Source organism: Lissotriton helveticus, chromosome 3_1 (genome assembly GCF_964261635.1).
Source record: "Lissotriton helveticus chromosome 3_1, aLisHel1.1, whole genome shotgun sequence".
Classification (NCBI taxonomy): Eukaryota; Metazoa; Chordata; class Amphibia; order Caudata; family Salamandridae; genus Lissotriton; species Lissotriton helveticus.
The window spans coordinates 1,548,632,258-1,548,658,740 of record NC_136061.1 but is presented as its reverse complement, the minus strand read 5'-3'; the positions used below and the strand labels follow the sequence as shown (position 1 = coordinate 1,548,658,740).

General features: G+C 45.3%; 1 protein-coding gene across 2 annotated transcripts in view; it reads right to left on the bottom strand.

Moving 5' to 3' along the window:
* LOC144823620 (palmitoyl-protein thioesterase ABHD10, mitochondrial-like) overlaps positions 1-26,483 on the bottom strand; it is a 93,120-nt gene that overhangs the window by 28,823 nt on the left and 37,814 nt on the right. For both annotated transcript variants that reach the window (XM_078682291.1, XM_078682292.1), the window contains exons 2-4: positions 16,422-16,616; positions 2,515-2,626; positions 305-442 (exon numbers count right to left, since the gene is read on the bottom strand). In XM_078682291.1, the coding sequence (XP_078538417.1) occupies positions 305-442; positions 2,515-2,626; positions 16,422-16,616 (445 nt within the window). The remainder of the gene's footprint in view (positions 1-304; positions 443-2,514; positions 2,627-16,421; positions 16,617-26,483) is intronic.

The following is a 26,483-nucleotide window of genomic DNA, read 5'->3' as shown; positions in this document are numbered from 1 at the left end:
CTGGCAGGCCAGGTCCTCCCTGACTGGAAAATAGCATCCTGATACCTGTTTGTGGGTAACACCCATCATCAGCCAGGCTAGCTTGACTCCAGTGGCATGGACAGCACGGGACCAACGTCTGGGCATACCAATCCCACTCGGAGTGACAAATGCAAAAAGATCAATTGATGGACAGAATGCAGAACAAGGTTCAACACCTCATCTTGGTTTAAAAATAGGGCTCCTTTGAGCCATTTCTGATCGCAAATAAAAATTGACATGCAGACAGTACAGTGAAGAGGTCTGTGAAAAATGCGGTTCTTACCTCTGCCGACATGGACTCATACATGTTCACAAAGGGATCAAAAACAGTCCCAGTGCAGGCCAGTCCAGCAACCCTCTGTGGCCGTTCCAAAGTGACTAAGACCATTAGCCATGAACCCATACTGCTGCCAACGAGCATCTCTAAATAAGGAGAACTGCAATGACCTCATTTTACTAAAATGAGAAAAGTGGAAGTGATATCACACATAACGCACCAATACCGTCACAGTAAATGAGATTTCGTGACCATTGAAAGATGACTTCATAAGAAGTGATTTTACAGGCACTGTGATCGCCCACTTTTTGACATCATGGAAAGTGACATGACAGATCCTCTGCACCATGATGACATCACAGGAAGTAACATTCTATGAACATTGACTCCTAGTGATTGGCCATTGCAACCTGTAACTCATGCCCCTGAGAAATACTGCAACAACAGAGAAGTGACAATTAAGAAGTTGTAGATAGCACAGGATGGGAAGGAAGATGACAAGAACAGGAGAGGATACGAATTGGAGGTGATAAAGAAAGACAATTGAAAAAGGAACAAATATGTGAGTAGCTGCCTCAATTCTACAACAGCACGAGACCAGAGGCTAGGATCATGCATTGTATCCTTCAGTAGTAAATATAACAGCCTCAGCAACAACTAAACCACAACACACATACATTCATGGAGTGAAAACTGCAGAAACCATGGTGAAAACTAGACAAATTGACTCAACTTCAGCCTACAAAATGGCTGCATATTTTCCTCTTTCGTTGCAGCTTGTGGCCGCCAAGATAAAAACTATTTTTATCTCTTAAAACGTTTCTTCTTTTGTATGATGATGTGCATTAACGTTCGATTACTCTGACTGTATACTTATTCCTGCAGATTTCTCGCCATATGAATACTCTCCAGGAGTCAGATTGGATCTAGAAACCTTTTCCCCAGCAATAGCTCCTGAGCATTACCAGGTGGCGCCAAATGGCTCCAGCCACGACTCTGCCTGGCTGGAGCCATTTGGATTAAATTAAATCCCAGATTATAAGCACCAATTGGTACACTAACAATGCATGTTTTTCTTTACCTCTTCTTCTACAAAATAAATCATCAAACATATTTCTGCTTTCAACAATGCTCTAAGTCAAATATATCCCCCTAAGATCTTGAGGTTCAAATCTTGTCGCATGTGCCACAAAAAGATGCCCCTCTCAGATCCGCATGACATATGCAGGTGGTACCGGGGCTCTGAAAACGACCCTGTGGCATTTTCATTGAAGCACCTGAAGGCTGTCAGAGAGCTGAGAACTAAATTATCTTTGGCCAAGACCGACAGGTATATTGAAAGCATCCTATTTCCCCCTTGATAAGACCCCTGACAGGGAACAATCTCCCAAAAAGTGTTTCCACAAAAACTCCAAAAGCACCAAAGAAATCAGAAATCCTCTTCTTCTTTAAGGAAAAGGTGATGTTAGTGGGCCATTCTGAGCCTTAATACCATCCCCCAACACTGGGATTGCCCTCGTCTTTGGGGCGAATTTAGATGCTGAAAAAGATGAAGCCAGGATTTCTGACCCAATCCGCTGACCACGTGCAGCTCGAGGCAGTAAGCAGACTGTACTGTTGATATTTAGCGCTACTTTACATGAAGGAGTCCCTTCCTGCAGGCTCTGAAATTCCAGCAGCCTCTACCCCGACTCCACAACTCCATGGGCCTTTGCTTCGTCTCTTATGATGCCTACACCCTCCAAAGATCCAACCACTGCATGTTCGGCACGCATTGTCGACAGATATCCGGTCCGACAAAATATAAACCCAATTATATCCTACAGGATTTATATTTTGACGGACGGGATATCCATCACCGTTGTGACAGAGTAACCCGTCCACCAAGATCCAAATCAGGCTTGACAAGTAGAATGCCATCTGCACATTACATAAAATACTCCAACAATCACAGGATGTGGAGCCATTTTGTGGATAGATTTTGTCTTGATTGCTCTAATATCTACCAAGTGTTATGTAGTTTCCAGTCGATGTTTTAATGTTTTTTTTTGTTACTTTGGTATCTCTAATCAGTAATGAAGGATAATCCCTGCCTCTATGTCCTTACAAGAATTGTATCTGTCATTTACATTAGCTTGAAAATGATTCAGTCTCATGTAAATGTTAGTGTTTGTCAGTGATTGAGCCACACATGCTGAAACAGCCCTATTCCATACCTGCGGGCCAGTGGTGAGTTCATCCAACACTGCTAAGACGTCATCTTTCCACTCCCCGAACAGGGAATCCTCAAAGTTTCCTTCTGATTGTCCACACCCCGTATAATCAAACCTGCATTAGAAGAGAGAAATTGCTCACTTTATTTATTGATTAGGTGATTGTTTATTTGGGAATATGGGTCAATACCCTCACAATGAAAGTTCCAGGCAGAGTAAGGAGATGCCAAGGAACCACTGATGCTATTTTACGAATGGTGTGCCCGTGCTGTGAGTTAGTAGATCATCCTTTAGGAAATATGAAATTCTCTAAACATAGCTCATGAGTTCAGGGTATTATAACTGCTTAAATGCGACACATCTTTTAAGCTTTATCATGTTTCGGACAAATGAGAAAGTAGCTCAGCTGCGGTTCCTCCGCATTGGTAGAGGAGCTTTGCCCGACTGGTTCAGAGACAGCAGCTGAAAAATAAAACAATATTTTACTATTGTTGAATTTTTCAGCTGCTTGCTCTAAGCCAGCGTTTGCAGGGAGGGGCGGGCTGGACTATGGGAGGTGGGAGGAGGAGTGGTAGATGTGCACTTTTAAGTGCGCATGTCAGTTTGGCGTGCTTCTCAGGCGGGCAAACTGGCATTGTACCCTTATGTTTCTCCAAACATGCTTTATTCCAGAGCACGTTGGAGAAACAGCACAGACTCCCTGTGCCTGAGTGACTATTAATCCAGCCCCCTTTGGCCAATCCAAACGCTGCTCTCATGCTTCAGAGCAGCACGGGAATTCAATGGGGAGTCCATGATGCTGTCCCAGGGACTGCTGGGACCAGGAACTGAGATGGCCGACATCACCAGGTAAGTCTTATTTTTTTAATTAATTTTAATCCCCCTCCCACGTGCTCCCCCCAGTCCCCTCCACCTGCTTCACCACTCATCTGTGTCGACCGCCATTGCGGTTGCTTAGCCTATGGTTGTTTTCAGTGGCAGCTTTGAGATGAGAGCTGCAAGCTAATCTGCCCCGGTAGACAGACCCACAGCAAGCAAGTGAGTAGAGCTATTGTCATTATTCAATTGTTTAGTATGTGTTTTCCCGATTCCTGCTCTAGACTTTTAGTTTGTTGACAGTTGTAGAATGGTACAAAAGGGGGTGGTGATGGACGGAGCATCTGAACCAATCAAACACTCACACCCAGTCAACAGATCTGGGTTAAATCCATCACCGTTCTTTAGCCCACTCTGCCACCCCAGTTCAGACATGGCCATATGCATATCAGTCTGACCCTGTTCCTCATGGGAACAGTCCAGCCCGAACTGCCAAGCTGTGCCTTCCCTGGACCGGAAACAAGCTTCCGAGGACCGGTTTCTGGCATTTCAGCCATCTTCAGCCCGGCTTGCTTGAATCCAGTGGCAAAGTGAGCAAGGGACTCACGTCTGAGCTTAGCCTGCCAACTTATGGCGAAAAAAGTGGTACAAAAGGGGTGGTGATGGACGGAGCATCTGAACCAATCAAACACTCACACCCAGTCAACAGATCTGAGTTTAATCCATCACCGTTCTTTAGCCCACTCTGCCACCCCAGTTCAGACATGGCCATATGCAAATCAGTCTGACCCTGTGCCTCATGGGAACAGTCCAGCCCGAACTGCCAAGCCGTGCCTTCCCTGGACCGGATTCAAGCGTCCTAGGACCGATTTCTGGCATTACAGCCCCTTTTGTATTGCTTTGACAGTTGTAGAATGGCACAGCTGGTAGAAAGCAAGACTAGGCAGCATTGTTTTATTACAATAATTGGATTGTGAAGTAACGCTGATGTGTTGAAACAATTCAAGAAATATTCCAAAACGCTCTCCCACTTTATGAATGTCCTCTGTGATATTCTGAATCTCATGGCACAGCATTCCTCCTTCCCTCTGGCTGAAGGTCCTGTGATTTCCCAAGTCCAGTCTTGTGGTAGACCATATCAGTTTGCATGGTTGTAGGTCCAGCTGAGGGAATTGCTGGTCAGCCATTTCTAGCAAGCATTAACACACCAATGGAAGAAAACAGACACTTAGTAAAGCTCTTAGAAGTCCTACAAGTTTAGTGAAAAAATAGCCAGCAAGCACCAAAATATTTTAAAAGCACATTGCCATTTTAACCGGTCAGTTTGAGCCTGTCATGATAAAGTCTATACATTGCAGCGTTACATTGATATACTTTTCTCTCAGTGCAAATAGTGGAGGAAAGAACTTGTAATACAACTAAAACTAGAGGTGGACACTACAGAGCAGGTGTCTGGTTCTTCTCCTGGGAAGAATACGAGAAGACTTTGACGAGGGATAAAAAGTAAGCTAGGGTAAAACTTCAGTTCTTGCTTCGTTGCCAACTTCAGAACGAGACTATGCTAACTAGAAGAATAGGCTAAATGTGGATTGTACATGATGGGCTAACAAAAGGGCAATGCATTTAAAACATGTTCAAATATGCAATAATGCTAAGGTTTTTGCGCCCTGTACCCAGAAATAAAAACAAATTCGAAATTTCTGATTGACACAAAACAATATGAAAGTATATGAAAAATTAAGTCCTCACACCAAATGTTGGCAATCTTGTGCCCAGTGATTGTGTGACCTTTCAGTCTCTTACTTGGGCGACCATACTTTAACATAACAGCTGTGCATTTTAGTGCACCCTCATGACGAATGAATTTGGAGACCATGACATTTTAACTATGATGCTAAACTATTTGATTTAGAATTATTCCTCATTCTATCACATGTATACATTTCAGATCAAAAACTCCAACAGCTGCAACATACATTGAAAATATTTTCTGACTTTTTTCAGCTGTCATACAGCTTGCCAGTTGCCACCACTACATTTCAGTGCAAAAACAGATATCAGCCATCTAGGCAACATAACATTTGTTTGCATAATCCGTTTGAGGAGAAGATATAGCCTGAAAACTGGGCTTTTTTTTCTCCATGGTGTCAATGGAAAACCAGTAACTTAATGGCCTGTCTTGAGTTACAACTTTCGGCCTCATTTACGAGGACCTAGCGGCACTTTTGCGCCGCCAGAGCACCACTTTTTTGATGCTCAGGAGGTGCAGTGTGTGGCAGTATATTTACCTGGTCACGCAAAGCCATCCCGCATGGCTTTTCATGGCCTTGTAAATATGCGCCCCTTTCTTGCAGAACACTTGTTGAAAGGGGCATTCCATGGGTGTTGCTGTGGGTGTTCCCATGCTACACCCTTGGAATCTGAAGTATTCCCACATTTAAAACGAATCGTAAACCTAAGAATGCGTCAGATTCCTACACCTCCCCAGGGGATGGCGCAACGAGGAGTAATTCTTTTATTTCTCCTTGTATTTTCCTCTTTCTATGAGTGCTGCATTGTGCAGCACCCATAGAAAAATGAAAATGCCATGAATTAATATTTTTGTGCAGGAAGGTGTCCCTTCCTGCACAAAAACAATCTTCAGCGCAGGCACCCTTGCAAAATGACGCAAAAGTGCCTGCGCTGGCGAATGGCAGACAATTGTGCACCAGCGCAGCGGAAAGCACAGGGATGCATCGTGGTGTTGATAATAATATGCATCCCTGTGCTTTTAAAATGGCACAGCATGGTGCAGCTAATTGGCTTGCGGGACAGCTCTGCATCATTTTCTTGTAATGAGGCCCTTTGTTCCTAGCCTTTCTGAAGATGCTATAGATGAAATGTGTTATTGTGAGCCAAAACACAGTTGACACTTTTTTTCTTTGAACGTTTGGATTGAGTTCAATTAATCATTAGAATACATGACTACCAGGTTCTGATTGATACATCTAATCATAGCATCCTTGTAAATCCTATCCAGGCACTAGACTAGAGGCCTGATTAACAAAGGTAACTTACACTTTTGAGTAATTTACAATTTTGAGTAAGTTTACTACTTTTTGCTTATTCAGAATACCTGTTTCTAACAGCCAGATTCATGAAGGTGCCAATCTGCGATTAGCAAATAGCGAAAAATTGCGATTCGCAATTTGAAAATCGCAGATTGGCATTCATGTAGAAAAGCGATACAAAAATGCGAATCGCAATCGATCGCAATTTCCGATTGCGATCTTGCCACAATCGCTATTTAATCGCAGAATCGGCATTTTTCCATGTAGAAATTGCGACCTCGCAATTAGCGATATCGCAATTTGCGATCTCGCTAACTGCGAGATCGCAAAAACGGGAAGTCGCATTTCGAGCCCACTGATGACATCACAACCAGGAAGTAGGCTTACCCCACGCACAAACAGAACACAGAGCCAGCGATTGGGAGCTGGATACTGAAGAGCTGCTAACCTCACACTGTGCTGCACCCCAGCAGGAAAATATTTCACCAAGATGTCAGGATGCAGCACGGAGCAGTGGGCAGGAGAGGAAGCGAAAACTAAAGTTTTCAGAAGCTGAACTGGAGCATCTGATTGAGGGGGTCTCCAAGGACTATGCCCGGCTCTTTGGCAAAGACTCCAGGAGGGTGCCAGAGCAAGATAAGCGCAGGATCTGGCAGCGAATCCGCGCTAAAGTCAATTCGGTTGAGGTGACCCAGCGGTCAATTGATGAGCTCAAAAAGCGCTGGTACGACCTGAGAGGTCGGTCTAAGGAGCGAATTGCCGAGAGGCTTGGGGAGCGACTGGCCACCGGTGGAGGGGAACCTGTAGCCACACCGAACACCCCATTGGAGGACCTGATAGAGGACACCATTGCACCAGCAGCCTGCGTGGGGGTCATGCAGCTGGACTCGTCTCGACCCAGCCAACAATCTGAAGGTAAGTGCCATGCGACTGCGACCCTGTCCCCCAACAATGCCCATGACTCCTGAGCTAGCAATATGACATCCCCAACAATGCAGCCCATGCACACCTGAAATGCCCCAATGCATTGTGGTAGACGTAGTCAAATCTTATACCCCCAGTCAGCTGAACACAGCCAGAGCTGTAAATGCAAAGTAAATCAAAAACCCAGTCAGGGAAAGCAAGCCTGCATGCATGTATCAACATAGCTTGTGCAAGATAAAAAACATTAATCATGCACCCTTTCACATTACAGGTGCAGTTGATCAGCCCAGCACGGATAGCGAGGCCCTGCACATTGCCGAGACACAGGACGACACTGAGGGTGAGGGCCAGTCCAACCACCGACCCGGCCCTTCACAGCCACCAGCAGTCATTCCACCACCACCACCCCGTGCGGACAGGGCCACCCCTGCAGCCACAGGTGTGCAGCCCACACCCCAACAAACAGCCACAGCAGTGGTACAGGCCCCACCGGTACAGGCCCCACCACCAGCGCCTAGGAGGCAGACGAGGCGCACTGCTGGAGCCAGATCACACACCAGCGCACTGAGGCGCCAGCAGCGTCAGGGCTCAGCAGGCACGGCCAGGGCGCTCCTACTGCCTGATCCTGGACAGCACATTGAACGCTGCATGCTGGCGGTGCACCGTACACAGGCGCGTCACCTGGCAGCAATTCACACCCAGCTGCAGAAGACAAGCGACAATATTACCCAGATGACCGCTGCTGTAAGAGAGAACAGCCAGCTGCTGGTAGCCCAGCAGGACATGACCCGCCGCCGCCACCGCCAACTACTTGCCCGCCTATCGCCTACACCCGGTCAAACCATGTAGTTGGGAATGCTACATCACAGCTGGCACGCAGGTCACTTGCCATGCAGGGCTAGATGGTGCAGTGTTGCCAGGATGTGGCCAGGTCACTGGATCTGCTTACAGCAGCAGTGCTCGGCAGCCAGTCCACTGCCCATGGAGAAGCAGAGGGGCCTGACGACGTGAGCGAGGTAGCGTCAACTATCGGCAGCGCATCCTTACCACCGATGCCTGTAAGACGCCGCAGCAGCAGGGCAACAGCACCAACTAGGGCCAACACCGTCCCTCAGGACACAGATAGACGACTTGGGGCGTCTCGTCGTAACCGACACTGACAACTCTGACTCACTCAGGGAGGCCATGCAGTACACCCCTGCAAGCCCACTACCCCAGCATGGGGAGGTATGGAGTAATACTCTCTTCATGAGACACTAGTATGAGTAAAGGCCAATTTATTGTGCATGAACAATAAACATTAATGGTCTGACTTGATTCACACTCATGTCATTATTACATTAGTCATGCATGAGTGCAGTGTTTTGTGAGGGGAATGGGTGCACTAGAAACAGTTAATAGTGATGTGGTTGCGGCGCCGTGTCCTTCAGCAGGATTTTCCCCGCGTGCCTGACGCACATGTGGAGGCGGGCGGTTGTCCCCTTCCGACTCACTGCCAGATATCTCCACTGGTATTCTGCGCTTGGTAGCAATATTGTGGAGTATTGCACACACGGCCACGATGCGGCAGCAGACCTCAGGTGTGTATTTGATGGCCCCGCCAGTCTTGTTCAGTATGCGGAAACGGCTCTTCAATAGGCCAAATGTCCTCTCAATCTCTTAACATCCAACGTGCACACCGATTGGGGCGACCACCTTCTTCAACTTCCCCCTCGCAGAAGCCCAGGGGTGTCATTCTCTATTTTTTGGAGTATACTGATCTCCTGAAGGTCTTGTCGGCTGCCAAGTCCTCTCCAACACTGTCCTAGTCTGGTTCTTCCCTGTTTTTTGCTCAGGACTATGCTAAGGCCACTGCTAACCGCCGTAAGGCTTTCCTGAACTTGAGAGCGGACCTTCGTGAGATGGGAGCGAGCTATGGTTTATATCATTCCTGTTTGTTCAAGGTCACCTACAATAATAATACTACCACGTATGAAGATCCTGTACGCCTTCAGAGTTTCATCAATGCACATAAGGCCTCTGCCATGGATTCATCTGGACCCTCTTCCTCTGCTCTTGGTTGACCAGTAGCTGTGTTTCTTATTGTCACTGCAATTTGTTTTCCTAGATCTTTAAACAGTTTCTCCGTTTTGTTGCTACAACTCTCCTCCTTTGTTCTTGAAGAACTTTCACTATTTTGGTTTTTCTCTTGTCCGCGTACACATTGTTCTCTCGACTGTTACTCATTTTTGTTTACACAGTTGTTGATTGTTTGCTCTCTCTTGATATAGATTTGTAATGTTTCTCTTTTATCTCCCCTCCTTGCCTTCACAGGATCCTTTCCCCGTTTGATGATGTCTCCCTGGATCCCCGCCCAGCCATCCTTGGATGTGTTGCCTTACCTCTGTGATTCCTTCCCCCCCCCGACTCCTTCTCGTCTCGTCCTCTTGTTCATCCTTTGTTTTTTCCGCTTTCTTCGTTTTCTTATGTTCCTTTACCCTTCTTGTGTGCTTCAATTTTCTTGCTTGTGCAATAATCATAAAATTTTCCTTTCAGGTTGTACCTTTCTTTATTTTCTTTTTCCTCTCCTTCTTACCTTCCTGCATTCTTCTCTCATTTCTATTTTACTCCTTCTTATGCACACTATTTTCTTCTCGTTAATTTCTTCCTTCTCTCCCCTCTCTTACTTTTCATTGTGTGTTTCTTTTCTTTTAATTTGTTATCATTCATGGGTTTCGACCTTGGTTTAATTTGTTATGAACTTATTGTATTACTGTACATGTTATGTCCTTGAATTTAACTTCTTGGAATGTCAAGGGTATTAATTCCCCAATTAAGCGTCAACGCATTTTATCTCACCTAGCCAAATTGAATGTCGATATTGCGTTTCTTCAGGAAACTCACCTTTCTGACATAGAATCTGCCAAGCTTAAGCGAGGTTGGGTGGGTGAAGTTTTTTATTCGCAAGGTGATGGTAAACGCAATGGTGTTGCAATTCTCTGTCGCAGGTCTCTCCCTTTCACAATCATTTCCCAAGAATCTGATAATGATGGCAGATGGACGCATGTCAGACTGTCACTTAGAGGTGTTCCAATCTCTCTTCTTAATGTTTATGGCCCCACCAATGGTGAACCCCTTTTTTGGGCTGAGTTCTCTCCACGCATCACCCAATTCATGGATGACAATTTCATCCTTGCAGGGGATTGTAATCAACCTCTTGATCCGTTTCATGATAGGAAATCTGATGCCACCTATGTCCCCACTAAATCGCACACACTTTTTACTCAAGCTATATCCCAACATAAGCTTGTTGACTCCTGGTGACTCTGCAATCCGACTGTGCAGGAGTTTACTTTTTACTCACCTTGTCATCGTTCCCAATCACAGCTTGACTACATTTTTGTTTCCCATGATCTTGCTCAAACGCTTCATGCAGCGGAAATCGGTCCAATTCTTCTCTCGGATCATGCCCCTGTTGTAGTCAGCCTTGGTGTGCCTCCTACAGTTGGCGGGCCCAGGAGATGGCGTTTTAACAATATCCTCCTCTTGGATCCCAAGTTTTCCACCTCCTTCACTGCCTTTTTTTTTTTTTTTTTTAGAACCTTTATTAGCACTTCACATAAATACAAGCATGGGCCTACAACCATCCCGGCCGGCCGCTAGGCAATCCGAAAGATCAGCAAAGCAATATAAAAAGATACAGCAGCCCATAAGTCGGGGTCAGATAAGCATCCAGGATATAACTCATATTCAAGCGTACAGCGTGACAATCAGGATTCAAGAGGGTTCATTTTACAGTGAAGAAAAAATCAAAAATGAAAAATATCAGAATAGTTGCCATACGGTCATACATGGTCCTACAGTAGCAACATGAAACAGAAATCTGCAAAGAGTGCGAAAACACTTAAAGACATGGGGGCAAGGCATACGAGTCAGGATAAATGTAAACAGCACATACAGGCCTTGTCGAACAGCACCCAGCCCTTAAAACAAAACAGACCGTAGGAAACATGAAAAACGACGACACCGAAAAGAAAAGAAGACAAAGGGCCATAGAGACAAAGAAAGAACAAATAAACAACCCCTACCCCCCACCCTGCACCCCTGCAGAAGGCTACGGCCTACCCCCCCCCCCCAGCAGCGTGCCTATCGCCCTAAATGAGAACCAGAAATATAGAATAATAGAAAAAGGAAAAAGAAGGAAAAAATGAGGAGAAGGGCCCTCGATCAAACCACCCGGCCCCCCCCACCCATCGCGCACAATTACCATCATAAAAGCACGGTCAGTATAGCCACAGCCAGCAATAATTATCAATTCAATCAATGACATCCCCGTTGAATGTCCCTCTAGTCACCGTCAGCCAACAATGCGTTCCACTATGTCCTATACGGTCTCACCCCTGGCCTTTCCTATCAATAGTACCCACATGCAGCCATTCAGCAGTCGGCATACAGAGCAGTGTGATGGGTCCAACTGATCCGGGCGGACCGGGCAGCGCCATTACGCCCTGGGACTGTAGCCCCCAAAACCCAGCCGAATACGGTTGGCGGAAATCCATCTGTGTCAGTATCGATACCGGAAACATCCCCCAGTCCGAATACAGTCTCACCAGCCAGGAAGAGAGGGTCACACAATCCGGTAATCGTTGAAACGCCGCCGGGGCAGCCCAAACTACGGATCGTTGTTGTTTCTTCAGCCGCCGCACAGATAAGGGCCCCGACGAGTCACTCACACATACAACAGGGCAATCCAAAGCGGTATCAGGGATCTGGTCTATCGGCGTCTCCACGAACGTAGGCGCAGCTGGAAAATTCATCACTGACGCAGAAGCGGGCACATCGGCACTTCCTTGAGATTGAACCATGCCCATGTGGAGCGGCGGGACAACAATGGCGGCCATCCTTCTTCCCAGATCCCGAGCGTCCCGGATCAGGGTCATATGCAGAGTTGTTAATGCAGCCAATACATCTCTGGACGTGGGCTCTTTCTCGTGGCGCCAGACCCCAGGACTCTCCCGCACAACGGCTTCTCTGCCCGGATGAGGTGTACGTAAGAGGGTGCTATCCGCCATCTTAGCTGATCCGGCCTCGTCCTTCTCCACCTCACCTCGGGATCGGGCCCCACACCAGGGAGGGACAGGATTCACAGCGGGAATCTCAAAAGTCAAGGCAGGGTTCTCAGCGGAGAGTCACCAAAAGGCTAAAAACTCCGCCCCTCCCCGGGGGCCGCACGTTGACTCCGGGAAAAAAGTCGTTAGTGTGCCCGGACACAACACCGGAATGGGGGCCAAGTACCATGCACGCCCCTCAACGCAGCTGTATCGCACTCCCCAGATGGTGCTCCTCTCGGTGGGCTGGGTCGGCACTGTCGCCATCGGCCATCAGGTCTTCGGTTCCCTCCGGCCGACTCCTCCCCATCGGCCGCTCTTCGCACTCAAGACCCCGGTCCCAGCGCCGGGAAGGCCGCAAAGCATTCGGGGACATTTCAACGGGTCAGCAGCAAGCAGGAGCCTCGGGAGCGAACGGTAAGTGAAAGTTATCCTTCGCCTACATAAATACTCCGTTACGGCCCAGGATAAGTGCCAGGATGTATGCGCGGGGTGAGAAGGCTCACGGAACCGAGCGGTTACGCAGCCATCTCGGTCGCCATCTTGGCTCCTCCTTCACTGCCTTTTTTTATGAGTTTTTTCTGTTTAATGATGTCCCACCCATTTCGAAGCACACTGTATGGGACGCTTTCAAGGCAGCTGCGCGCGACTTCATTATTTCTTATGTCGCAAAGAAACGCAGGACTGCTTGCCAATTCGCTAAAACCCTCCTTCTTGACATTAAGCGATTGGAACACGCCTATTTCACCTCGCATTCTAACGACAGTCTGACAGCTCTGGTCGCTGCTAAGCTTAAATTTAATGAGAAGTCTACTGAGGATGCTTCTTTATATTTACTTAAGTCAAGTGCTAAGTTCTACGATGGCAGGAATAAAGCTGGGAAAATCCTTGCCAATTACCTGAAGGTCAAGCATAACAAGATGACTATTGAATCTGTCTATGACACAAATGCACACTTACAACACAAAGATGTGGACATTCTGGCTACATTCTCCCACTTCTATGAGACCTTATACACTTCTGACACCCAACCCTCTCCTCATTCTCTCACACATTTCTTCTCAACTATTCAAACACCTGCACATTTCCCTCTTGATCTTTCCTCTTTGGAGACGGACATCTCACAGAAAGAATTGCTCACTGCGCTCCAACATCTTCAACTTAATAAAGCTCCTGGCCCAGACGGTTTTACCGTTGAGTTTTACCTTCATTTTTCTAAGTTATTGATTCCGAAGCTGCACTCCCTTCTTCATTCCTTTGCTGACTTAGGTGCCTCCTCAGGGTCCTTCTGTTTAATACCCAAACCCGGAAAAGATGTGCAACATTGTAAAAACTACAGACCCACCTCCCTTGTTAATATTGATTACAAAATCTTCGCCAAGTCACTGGCGATAAGGCTGGATCATTTGCTTCCTGACCTCTTAGGAGAAGAACAATCCGGCTTTGTTAAAGGTCGTTACATTACTGACAACAACAGGCTCTTATTTAACATATTATCAAAATTATCCCATTTCCAACATTCCCTTGCGGCAATAGCCCTGGATGCTGAGAAGGCATTTGATAGGGTTGAATGGCCTTATCTCTTCTATACCCTCGGCTGCTTCGGGTTTGGACCTAAATTTACTTCCCTAGTTTCATTGTTGTATTCTCACCCGCGGGCTGCAGTTTATGCTAATGGTCAAATTTCCCCCTATTTTGACCTTGGCAGAGGAGTTCGCCAAGGATGCCCCCTCTCGCCTTTTCTTTTCAATCTTGCTTTAGAACCTTTCTTGTCCAGACTACGCCAGAACCCCGACATTCATGGCTTTCAGACCGCGGAATCCTCCACTAAACTTGCTGCCTACGCAGATGATATTTTACTCTTCATCTCGAATCCCACAGTCTCCATTCCTGCTTTGCTGGAGGAAGTACAGCATTATTCCTCAATCTCTGGTTATAGACTCAACAATGATAAATGTGAGATCCTTCCCCTGATGAAATTCACCTTTAAGCCTGACTTCAGCGCCTCCAATTTTACTTGGAGCCCTTCCCACATTAAGTATTTAGGACTGCACATTACCCCTTCCATTCCTGACACTGTTTCCCTCTACCTTACTAAGTGCACTCAGAAAATATCCGACCTCACAGCCAGGTGGCATCCTCTTTACTTGTCTTGGTGGGGTCGTATGGATACCATTAAAATGATGCTATCCCCCATTGTTCTATACACACTCTCCAATATCCCTGTTTCTATCCCAGCTAAATTTTTCAAGAAAATTAATTCAGTCTTGTCCTCCTTTTTATGGCATTACAAAAAACCCAGAATGTCCCTTGCTAGGCTCATTCGCCCCGCTTCTGAAGGGGGAGTTAATTTTCCAGACTTTTCGACTTACCATAAGGCTTTTTTGCTGCGTCAAGCTTCCTTTTGGTTACAGGACCCTGTTTCCCCTTGCCCTCTGTGGACCAAGGTTGAGCGCCTCTTCCTCTCCCCTTTCTTCTTTGCTGAATTTATCTCTTTTTCACGTAAACCCTCCTCCATTCCTACTCTCAGTCATAAATTCACTGTCAAACTCTTCTTCTCCTCTAACCCTCCCCCCCCCTGCGAATGTTGCTGATTTCCTCTCATCCACTATTTGGCATAATAAATACTTTTTAATCCGAGGCAAACCCTTTTACTGGAAATCTTGGGGATCCAAGGGTTTGCTCTGGATATCGCAGCTCTTCTCACAATCCACCTTTCTGCCTTTCCACACCCTATGTTCCACCTTTGATTTGCCCTCCTCCTTTGCCTCCAAATATCTTCTCCTCAAAGTAGCGGTTATGGAGGTTTATACGAGACTCTTGCAGGCGACCCCCTCTCCTACTTTACCTGACCCACCTCTCCAACTTCAATCTATCCTACAAGCTCTTCCTAAAGCTTCTGTTATTTACAAGCACCTTCATGCACGTACACTCCCTAGGCCCAAATCCAAGGCGGAGGAGCAATGGGAAAATGATCTTTCTGTATCATGGCCAGTATCTCTATGGGACAAGATTTGGACAAAAGTTCGCAAAACCTCCAGGGCGGCGTCCTTGACGCAATCTATATTTTTCATATATAACCGACTGCTTCTGACTCCTTCTACCATACAGAAGCGATTCCCTGCCACCCCAGATATATGTTGGTCTTGCTCCTTACCCAATGCCACTCTGTTTCACATGTTGTTCCTCTGCAAGTATGTACATGCCTTTTGGTTACAGGTTTGGGAACAAATTAATGTTATTTTTCACACTTGTATTCCCTTCTCTCCCACCCATGTCTTTTTGGGAAGTCTTTCTCCTTGTTGGGACGAGGCTGATCTCTATGTTCGTGTTGTTGATTTACTACTGGCTGCTGCACTTCAACAAATTACTATTAACTGGAAGTCTTCCTCTACCATTACTTTCAAAGCATGGTGGTATAATGTTTGTCACGATCATAGGCTCGATACTGCTTTTGTTTTCCCTGCCCAGTTGGCAGCTAAACGTGCAGATTTATGGCTTCCTGTTACGTTGTATTTGGATAGTTGTACAACTCGCTCCTTTTGCCCGCGACCTGCTCAGCAGGAAGTTTCCAAACCCCCTTGATGCCCTTTTTCATTCCCCTTTCTTTGTTAACATAATTATCTGCATAACCTCATTTGCATTTACTTTTATTGTGTAACTACTATACCCTTTCTTTTTTCTTTTTAATGCCCATGATAAGCTTATTGTTGTTCCTTCAATTCTACAATGTATTTTGATCTTTCTTCCTATGCCTCCCCTCTCCCCCCTTCCGTTTTCCCCCACAATTTTTTTTTCAATTTTTTTGTTGTTGTATTCTGTATGCATACCTTATATTATGATCAATAAACTTTTATTGAACTTAAAAAAAGAAACAGTTTGGGAAAAGGAAGGGTAATTCCAGTGAAATGCTCCAAATAAAAGAAAGGCAATACAATATAAATAGAGAAACTCTCAGAATAAAAGTATGGGTAGTTTTCATCAATCAATGAAAGAAATAGAGATTATAATAACCTTGGGGAAGCATAAATACCTGACAAAGGCACGCCCAATTGAGCAGCAGTATTTCTCTAAAGCCAGACATTTCTCGGTGTTCATATCAGACTTGTACCCAGGTAGGTATATGATGCCAGGGCCACAACCAGCAAGCTTGTGGTAGGCCAATCGAGGTAGTCCATCCCTAGAGAGGAACTGCATCTGAGACATGGTTGAACAGGATTCAACTGGGCTGTGTGAGATTAAGAAAGAAAGCAGGCCTTTAGAATATACACAGGATTATTTACCAAAAGCAGCTGAGGTGAATGTCTTGTAACTTTGACGTATGGCTCGGTCAAACATGGCACAGCCATATACAGCAAGGTTGCACAGATTTTTTTAAATGTTTTTTATTTTCAAAAACAAAACCCAAAAGTAGGATTTTGTTTTCGAAAATAAAACAAAACAATGCCCCCATCTCCAGGGGCGTCATCTCTTATGGCAAGGGTGGGCATTTGTTTTGTTTTTACTACCTCCGACAGCCAGACCATTCCTGGCTGTGGGAGGCAGTAAAACAGTCATATGTTCTCCCATCTAAAATGGGCAGGCGGACATATAGCCAATCCTCTGATGGTCCTTCCTCTGGGTACTGATTATGACCTTGGCGGTCCATGCTGCCGCCCCGCTTCACCCACACCGCCCACCTGTGTATGAGTGAAAAACCAGCAGGCGGTCCTGCGTTGGCTGGCCCATGGCACTGCTTTTCAAAGGCTCATAGGAGAGCCTTAGAAAGGCAGTGCCGTGGCCAGCCACAGCGCGTTCCAGTACGGCATGGGCTGTAAAGTCCATGCCGTACTGGATCGGGGAGTTCATTTTGACAGCAGGCACACCATGAGCCTCCTGGATATAGGTCCGTGCACAATGGCAAGAGGGGGTCCTGAAGGGCCTTCTTTCTTTCCTCACCGCCAGCAGTAATATGGAAGAAGAACCTCCATGACACTGCTGGCAATGAGGAAAGTTTTAATATGCTTGGTGGTGGCTCAGGGCACCACCAAGCATATTGCAGCCATCAGACCACTGTGGGGCCACCAGGGAATGCGGTTCCCTGGTGGCTGCGGGGGTTTCGCAGTGGTCCAACTGCTGCAGTTGTAATACTGGGGGCGGTCCCACATTGCGGCAGCTGTTGGACTGCCACCCCGACTACAGTGATGTCGTAAGGAAGCCCTAAGTCTGGCTGTTTGAGAAGTTTGGCCAAGTCAGCATAGCCCCCACTGTCACCAAATTATGAGCCACCCTCTTCTAAATCTGGTGGGCGGGCTATTTTATTGACAGTAATGATACTCTATCACCATTGCACGTCAGCATATTTGTAGGAGATATTTTTGAAGGTGGACATTTTTTGTGGTTATATTTTGCTAAATATGTTTTTGAACCCTGGGGCTGATTCACAAAAGCTTTTATGAGTTTGGGTAGTAGTACTCCTGTGTACCACTTTACATACTCTCAAAGGCCTTTGAAAATGTGCCCAAAACATTTAAAATGGGAATATTTGTATGCAATTAGTGCAAGTGAAAGGCCACTTTGCCCTTTTACTAGTAGAGAGTTGGGTCTATTGGGTCCAGTTCATAAAGGAATCTATGAGTATTATAGGAAATAGTAATACTTTTCGTACTCATAAACGCCTTTGTGAATCGGCCACACTGATTTCACATTCTACTCAAAAGCATTCGTACGGTCTTGTTAGAAAACTTCCCATTAAAAGGGAGTAGTGGTGAATCAGGTGCAGGCATAAACCCTACAAAAATTCCAGGAATAGGAAGAGATTGCACGACAAAGCCTCAGTTTTTTTTAATTATTTGGGGGCATATTATCAAGAACGGCGTTAAAATTATCGCCGCTATAGCGGCAGAAAACTGCCGCTAATGCGGCGATAATGCTGCGATAAAGGGCGTGATAATATGCCCTTGATAATTCCAATAGAAGCCCATGTTCTGGTGTGAACCTGGGCTTCCATGGGAATTCTCAAGGGCATATTATCAAGCCCATTATCGCCGCTTTAGTGGCAGTTTCCTGCCGCTAAAGCGGTGATAATTTTAGCGCCGTTTTTTCTACTATGCCCCAAAGTACTTAAAGCACAAAAAGCACTTTATTGACAATTACTTTGATGAAAACAGAAAAAAAAATGGAACAGGCCTGAGGCATTTTGGTATGTATGACAATAACATAGATGAATATGATTCGTACAAGCTGTGAATAAATTACACTCAAAGACATTGGGCCTTATTTAGAGTTTGGAGGATGCGTACGTACTCTTTCACAAGCATGATGGATATTTTGTCTGCATTATTACAAGCCCATTACCTGTAGTGCTCTAGAAATGGGGTGGACGAGATATCTGCCACATTTGTATCAGAGTACCTTATGCAAAACTCTAAATCAGGCCCAAAGAGTATTTATGACCTTAATAATGCTTGCCAGCTGACCCAAAAACAGAATGGCTTTAATTATTTTATTCAAATTAAAACTGACCTTGCACAACCTCCTTAATGCAACCATCATATGTTTTTTTATTGTATTGTTTCACACCTTCATCAATCTATTTGATTAAATCAAATGTAATGTCAATGCTCACGCACCAGATAAAGATTCTCTGAAGTGGTCTTCTGTTATTAATAAATCGGTTGATTATATGTACAATAACGTATAGGCCCTGATTACGATGTAGGTCAGAGTTGCTCAGACCGACATATTGCGATGAGGAACCGCCTCACCCCAGGTCGGCGTTTCAACACCACAATTAGGTTGCGACCACACATGGTGCAGTCACAAACTTCCATTTTTTTTATGGGAGCATGTGTGGCAGGCCAAAACCGCCAGCAGCACAAGCTCCCATTGAAAAATTGAAGTTTTTATACAGCCCGGCACTGTGTGGCAGACGCCTCACAGTGCCTACCACACAATGCAGGGATTTGAAGAGGGGCACCATAGATACACCCCAGGGCCATATGCGTGGAACCAGGATGGGAGGGACCCTGCCAGCGGCCCTCCAAAGACACTTTCCGACAACAGTTCCATTTCAGAAAGGCAGACATGGAACTGCTGTCAGAGAGTGCCGTCATAATCCCGACGGCGGAAATGCATTCCTTTAGGGATTATGAGGCCTTTTCGACTGGCCGACGGGCTCCTTGAGCCCATCGGAACTGAGTGAAAATCCCCGGGCAGTTTAAACTCTGACCACCATCATTATGATACAGCGGTCGGAGAGTAAACCTACAATGTCAGTCGAAAAGCCTCCGACCAGCGGTCGGAGGCTTTCCGACCGGCATTGTAAATAGGCCCATTGTGTTCCTAGTTTATGGCGTTCATAGTTTGTTTGTTTTCACCAACCCACCACCACAAAACAGTTATATAATTGTATTCCAAAAATATATAGCCAGCTTCCTCCTTAGCTTTTATAATTCAAAAGGTTGTCTCTATCAATAATAGATGCAGCTGTATGATTTTATTTGTCACAATGCTCTCAAACTAAACCAAAGAGTGATCTTGGATGGGAATAACACTGGAGTAGTCAATTATTAAAACGTTTATTTGCCAGTCATTTGGACATATATCCAGTCATAATAAATATGGCTTTATCTTCCTCCAATATGTCTTTAGACGTATTTCAACCCCGTTGTGCTGTGTGTGTTTTGAGGGTTTTTCACCATTGCAACGTCTTTAACTGACCTTTCACGATTACTCTCAAGAACAGTTCTACATTCTGGAGTATTGTGAATCGCCCCCTTTTTGGGCGGGAAGTGGGGGAGGGGGCTTTAGATTCCCAGACCACTGAGGAAGAATGGGTGCTCCATTTTAAATCTATGTTTGACAGCCCTATGGAGCACACTCGCCAAGAAGGTCGGGATATAAATGTCCCTGAAATGATTTTTGAACAAGGTGAGGTTGCGGCTGGCATTGCCAGGCTTTCCACTAATAAAGCGCAGGGTCAAGATGGTATTCCATCGGACCTGTTTAAGTCTGACCCTTCCTTCTGGGCTCCGGTACTTGTGGCTGTGTTTAACGCAGCAGCAAAGAACGGTTGTCCTCAGTCCTGGGCCACTTTCACCATAGTCCCTGTTTTCAAGAAGGGTGACAGGAATAGCACTCAGTGCTACAGGCCAATCTCCCTCCTTAACTCAGTAGTTAAAGTTGTAGGACACATTATTCTGCAGAGATTATCTACCTGGGCGGAGGAGCATAAGATCCTGTCAGATGTCCAGGTTGGATTTCGGTCGGGACGTTCAACCGTTACCCAGTGTCTTAATTTATCTATGTTATTGAGCAAATATACGGTTGCCCGCCCCGGCACTGTCTTCCTTGCCTTCATGGATTTGTCCTCCGCATTTTACTAGGTAAACAGGATTAAATTGTGGCACTCCATGAGGGCAATGGGGGTGGATAACAGTATTGTTAATTTTTTAGAGGATTTGGATAAGTCAACTAGAGCTAATGTCAGGTTTTGTCAGGATTTATGTGTCACTAGGGATCTGGAGACAAAGAGGGGAGTATGACAAGGTTGCATCTTGGCCCCATTTCTGTTTAATTTCTATATTAACGATCTGGATACAGCATTAAGAGCCACGGGGGTAGATTACCCATGTGTAGGGCGGCGTGGCATCCCTGTCTTGCTTTATGCGGACGATGGCGCCCTTTTAACTAGGACTGCATTCGGTTTGCAATCCTTATTAAAGGCATTCTCTAAATTTATGACGGATCGGGATATCAATAAATAATTCTAAATCTTATATAATGCAAGTGGGGCAACGACCCAAAAAAAGTTTCCAATTCAGTGTTGGCCCTGCGAAAATCCCCTGCACCAATGTTTTTTCCTATCTAGGGATTCTCTTTGATGATCATCTAAAATGGGGGCAATTATTCTTGAGAAAAAGGGGGGACCTGGCCCGGGTGAATGCGGCAATATTTAATTTCGCCTCAAAAATAGGGGAAAAAAACAATTGGAGCCATGTTGAAAGTTTATCAAGCCAAAAGCGTGGCCATAGCTAGCTATGGAAGTGAAATTTGGGGAAACATTGCTGCGGATTCTCTCCAGGTGGCTGAGAATGACTTTTTGAAGCGCCTGTTTTGTATCCAGCACGGAATATCTAATCTAGTGGCCCGTGAGGATGTGGGGATCCCCTATCGAAGTGATGTCCTGACTCTGCGCCCTCTTTTGTTTTGGTTGAAGTGTTGGCTGAACGAAGAGTTAACTCTTTACTACCTATTTTTAAGAGAGTGTATGTCCCTCGTTAACGCATCCCGAATTCCGTGGCTTAATAACATTAAAAGTAGACTTGAATGGGTAGGGTGTGCTGATTTATTTTTTAAGCCTGAATCCATTGTTAAGAAGGATGTGGAATTAATTAGGGTAGCCTTCTTAACCTTAAGGAAATTGAAAAGGGATGAGCAGGAGTTGTTGAAATCAAGTGTTCATATGTTTTTAATGCTCAAAACAACCCCGACAACGGAACCTTATCTTTTGGGTTTTTTATCAATACATGAGAGGTTCTTACTAACTAGGGTTCGGATGGACCTTTTTCACCGCCTATTAGCTAGGCCCAAGCGTTGCAGTAGAGGTCAAGTGCCAGCTCCCTGTGGTTGCGACGGTCAGTCTCCACAGGATCTGCTGCATTTTATGTTTTTATGTACGTTTTATAAAACCCCTTAAAGGTATTTTCTGGTTCCCATTTTAAAAAGAATGAATTTTATCCAGGCCCGTCCTGCCCTTATGTATCTCCAATTGTTGAAAGAGGACTGTGTTATTTTTATTGTGGGGTATTTGAAATCTACTGTGAAAACCAGGGCCTGTATAGATGTTTAGATAATGGATGATCTATCCAGGATCTATTAGTTGTGAAGGCTCAGTCTGCACCATAAAGTAAATATGATAGGGAGATGTGTTCTCCTGGCACATTGCCCTTTATGGTTACTGATTAGTTTGGAAGGCTGGGTATTGGTTTCTATGTATAAATTGCGTAGTGGGTTTTACTTTTTAAACTGTGTTTTAATGTATTACTGTGTTTATGTATATGTAAGTTTATAACTTTTATGGTCTTCCTGTGGGAAACCGAATAAAGTTTATTTGATTTGATTTGACCTTTCATTTGTATATACAATTGTATGGCTAGATAGGATTCTGTCACAAATGGGAGTGCCATGAAACTGGAAGGACTCTGAGTTGTTGTATATACTTTATTCGATATGAAATATCATAAAAGTACGAAGAAGCTTAGATCATCAATAAAAATAAAAACCATCATTACATACAAGTGACAATATAAAAATGTACATTAAAAAGTATTTACAATAAAAACCATATAATACATATCTCCTATAAAAACAGTAGTGATACAGCATTGGACTCTAGATGGCCTAACTCTTATTATGCCTTAGCAGCTTGGTACGCGTCAACCAGGCGCACCCCAAAAATGTGGCTACCCATCAGACCATGGTGAGGGAAGAGGCATCAGTTCTAAAGGTTCGTAACGCCACCCTGTAGTGCTCAAAACCCAGGTTTTTACGAATTGGTCTAAGCCATTTCTTCCTTGCAACCCTATAAACTGGGCAAGCAAAGAGGAAGTGGAGAATGGATTCAATGGGAGCCTGGCAGCCTGGGCAGTTAGCAGATGTTAAGCTCTGTTTTTTCCATTCTCCTACCAGGACGTTGAGCGGGAGGGTACCTAACCTGAACTTCAACTAGAGCATTCTATCTCGTGGAGATTGTATAAAGTCGAGGTACTGCTCTAATTTGTCATCAAGCTTATGCTCCAAAAACTGTTCAGTAAGGATCCCTTGGTTGGGTTTGCGGGCTTCCTCTCCTTTCACCCAGTCCCAGTATGCTTTTTTGATGATTTGCTTTGCAGGTGAAATCTGGCTAGCCCATGCCTCCCCATATCCAATTTCTGTAACCAACTGCTTTAATTTACAGATCCATTCGATCTTATTGCCTATGTCTAAATTGATGATTTCATTCAATGCAGAGGCATAAATGGCCAATTCCAGGGTACTTCTTAAACGAACCCAAAAAAGTAACGGGCGCAATCTTGCAATATCTTTCCCAAGTCCTTACGAAGTGGTATCAGTGAGGTAGAAGGCGGAAGAGAAACCAAACCTCTATAAAAAAAAAATCTGATTTCTCCAAGTCACAGATGTTCTCAAACCCCCATAATTCTGACCCGTAGAGTGCTGAAGGTAGTGCTTTCCCATCATAGACCACGAGAGCCGGGGCTACTGGTCTACTGATGGAAAGCCGCTGCTCTCTTAGGATTGCCCCTGCCACCCTCTTATGATTAAGAAGCATTTTGGCCAGGTGAGTGTTCCACTTCATCAAGTTGTTGACCCGAATACCCAGGTAATCAAAGGACTCTACAATATCTAGTGGCGTGCCATTGAGTGTAATGCTGTTCCTAAAGCGTTTGGATGGGGATAGTGTCATCAGTTTTGTTTTACTAGTGTTAATCACTAGACCCAGTGAGGCGCAAAACTGACTGAACCTAACAAGCAGTTTTTGTAGGCCACTTGGACTTTTTGACATCAAGAGAGTGTCATTGGCGAAAAGGAGGGGAGGGGATTTCTCCCCGGCCAGGGTTGGGGCATCTGTTGTGTCCTCTCTCAAATGGTCTACCACCCCATTGACAAAGAGAGAGAACAAAGTTGGAGCCAGCACACAACCCTGGCGTACCCCCCTATTCACCGCCACCCTTTCTGTCAACTGCCTATGGTTGCCCCACCTGACTCTGGCGTAGTTCCTCTCATGGAGGCGCTTAATAAAATCAAGAATCAAAGGTGGGATACCTAAATCAGACAACACCTGCCAAAGCTTGGCACGAGGGACCAAGTCAAACGCTGTCTTAAGATCAATAAAGGCCAGGTATAAACTGCCTTTTCCAATGACCACTACTTTCCAGTGAATCATATAAAATCTAAAGACTTGATCCATCGTGCCTACTTTCTGCCTGAAGCCCGCCTGAAAATGCGAAAGCACACTGCCATCATCCATCCACGACCTTATCCTCATAAGGAGGACCCTGCCAACCACCTTCTGTATTACGTCGATTAGACTAATCGGCCTGTAGTTGGCAGGATCCTCCCTATTCCCCTTTTTAGGTCGAGGGACCTATAAGCTGTGCAAAGCGCAGCTTCCGGTCCGGAGATCTTATGTTTTGGAGTAGGGCAGTTTAAACCCGCCTCTCTGCTCCGTTCGCTTCCATTGGCTGGCTTCCTAAACGGAGGCCAGCCATTGGAAGAGAAGGGAGTCACTCCAAACAAGCCCCGTCTCTTTGGGATTCGGGGGCGTAAGTTTTGCTGTTCTTTAGCTCGTGACGTCGTCCGTCACTCAGGACAGCAAAACACGCTCCCGAATCCGAAAAATTACGGAAGCTTGTGGCCGCCATTTTTTTGTTTTTTTGCATGAACCGGAGCCAGGCTGCACCCTCAGCCGGACCTCCGTGAATACGGTACGTGCCATTAATGTTCGTATCCTCTTTAAAACACTGCCTGAGGTGTGCCCCTTCCTATAATCTCCACCAAAGGCCCGCAAATCTGCTTTGACACTACGCGTTCTTTTCATACAGCTTCGAGAGGGTGCCATGTTAGACCTCGAGCAAGAGCCGCGCAATCCAGCAGTCTTTGCTCCGCAGCAAGCACCCCAATAGCTGTGAGCGTAAGGTCCCTTAGCAGTGAGGCTACTTGCAATCCTCATTTCAGCAGAGCGTCATTTGCATACTTCTCCCCATCTTCAACATGACATAATGTGCAGTCTGAGAAGGATAATTAAACCACGAAAGTCCAGGCTGCGCGGCAACTCTCTGCAGAATAAAGTACTCCACACACGTCTCCTCTGAAGTAACTTGGGAAATAATGGCCTCCCTTAGCCGCCGTCACCGAGCAGAAGTGGGCGGCGCTGCTGTGTTTGTGCAAGGCTGGAATCCATCTACGTAAGACCGAACATTGTGATTGGGATTTCATTTGATGTTCTCACGGTAGTGCCTAGAACTGCAGCGGAAGCTCTAGTGCGCTACTCGGCTTGGAGTAACGCCTGGGATTTATGGACATGTAGCACTTGTGTGTCACAGATTTTCGTGACCTTGTCTAGTTTCAGTCTTAGGTTATGAACACTTGTTTTCGCCTGCCTTCAGCAGCGGACCATGTTGCCTAGAATATGAAAGATGATGCAGTCTGCTACGTAACTTCCAGGGTAATGATGGGTGATCGTTCCATGAGTACCATCAAAACAGAAGCTCTACCGAATTTTGCAGTTGCGATGTGCAGTTTTGTTTTTAACACTTCCTATGCGTGGGTGATTTGTATATATTTTTTGAACTGTGTGTGCCTGTGATGAAGTAGTATACTTATTAAACTGATCCGCTCACTACCAGTCTTATTTGTACTATGTATTGCAGCTAAATATTAGCTCTGATTCACTGTAGTTACATCTGCAAGCATTTTCTGTTTCCATGCAAGTGGAAACCTTTTTTTCGTTAGCTTTTAATTTAATTGCACAAAGCATGAGCAGTCTAATCCATATTTACTCTGTTATTAGTGGTGTCATTCATCTTAAAAGAAATAATACAAAAAATGCTACTTCATCTGGACACGAAAAACAGAGTATTTTCCCTTTGATTTAGTGATTGTTTATTTAATTTGGATCATAGCATGATGTGGTGTATTTTGGAGATATGACGCAAATGTCACTCAGTGGCCGCCTTAAATACTGTCTTAAACATCTTCTATTGAAACCGGTTGTTAACGGCAGTACATCAGTCTTGAGGAAATTGGCTACCTTTTTAGGACTTATCTTCAGTGCACTGCAGTAAAATGCAAGTTAGTTGTTGGGATTAGAACAATGTAAAATATGTCATCTGTAACGAGACAGCTATATCTTTTAGTAATTTTAGAAAAAGCAGTTGAGTTGCAGGAAGTGTGTGACATCATTTTTTCCCTTCAGCGCTGTATTTGACAGAATCTGAACTTGTTCTGGACAGTACCATTCTCACCATTGTAGTGTGCAGAGTGTCAATGACAATATCCTGGGCTACTGTGTCAGCAACTAATTTCCTTTAATGAATAGATATAGTGCATAGTC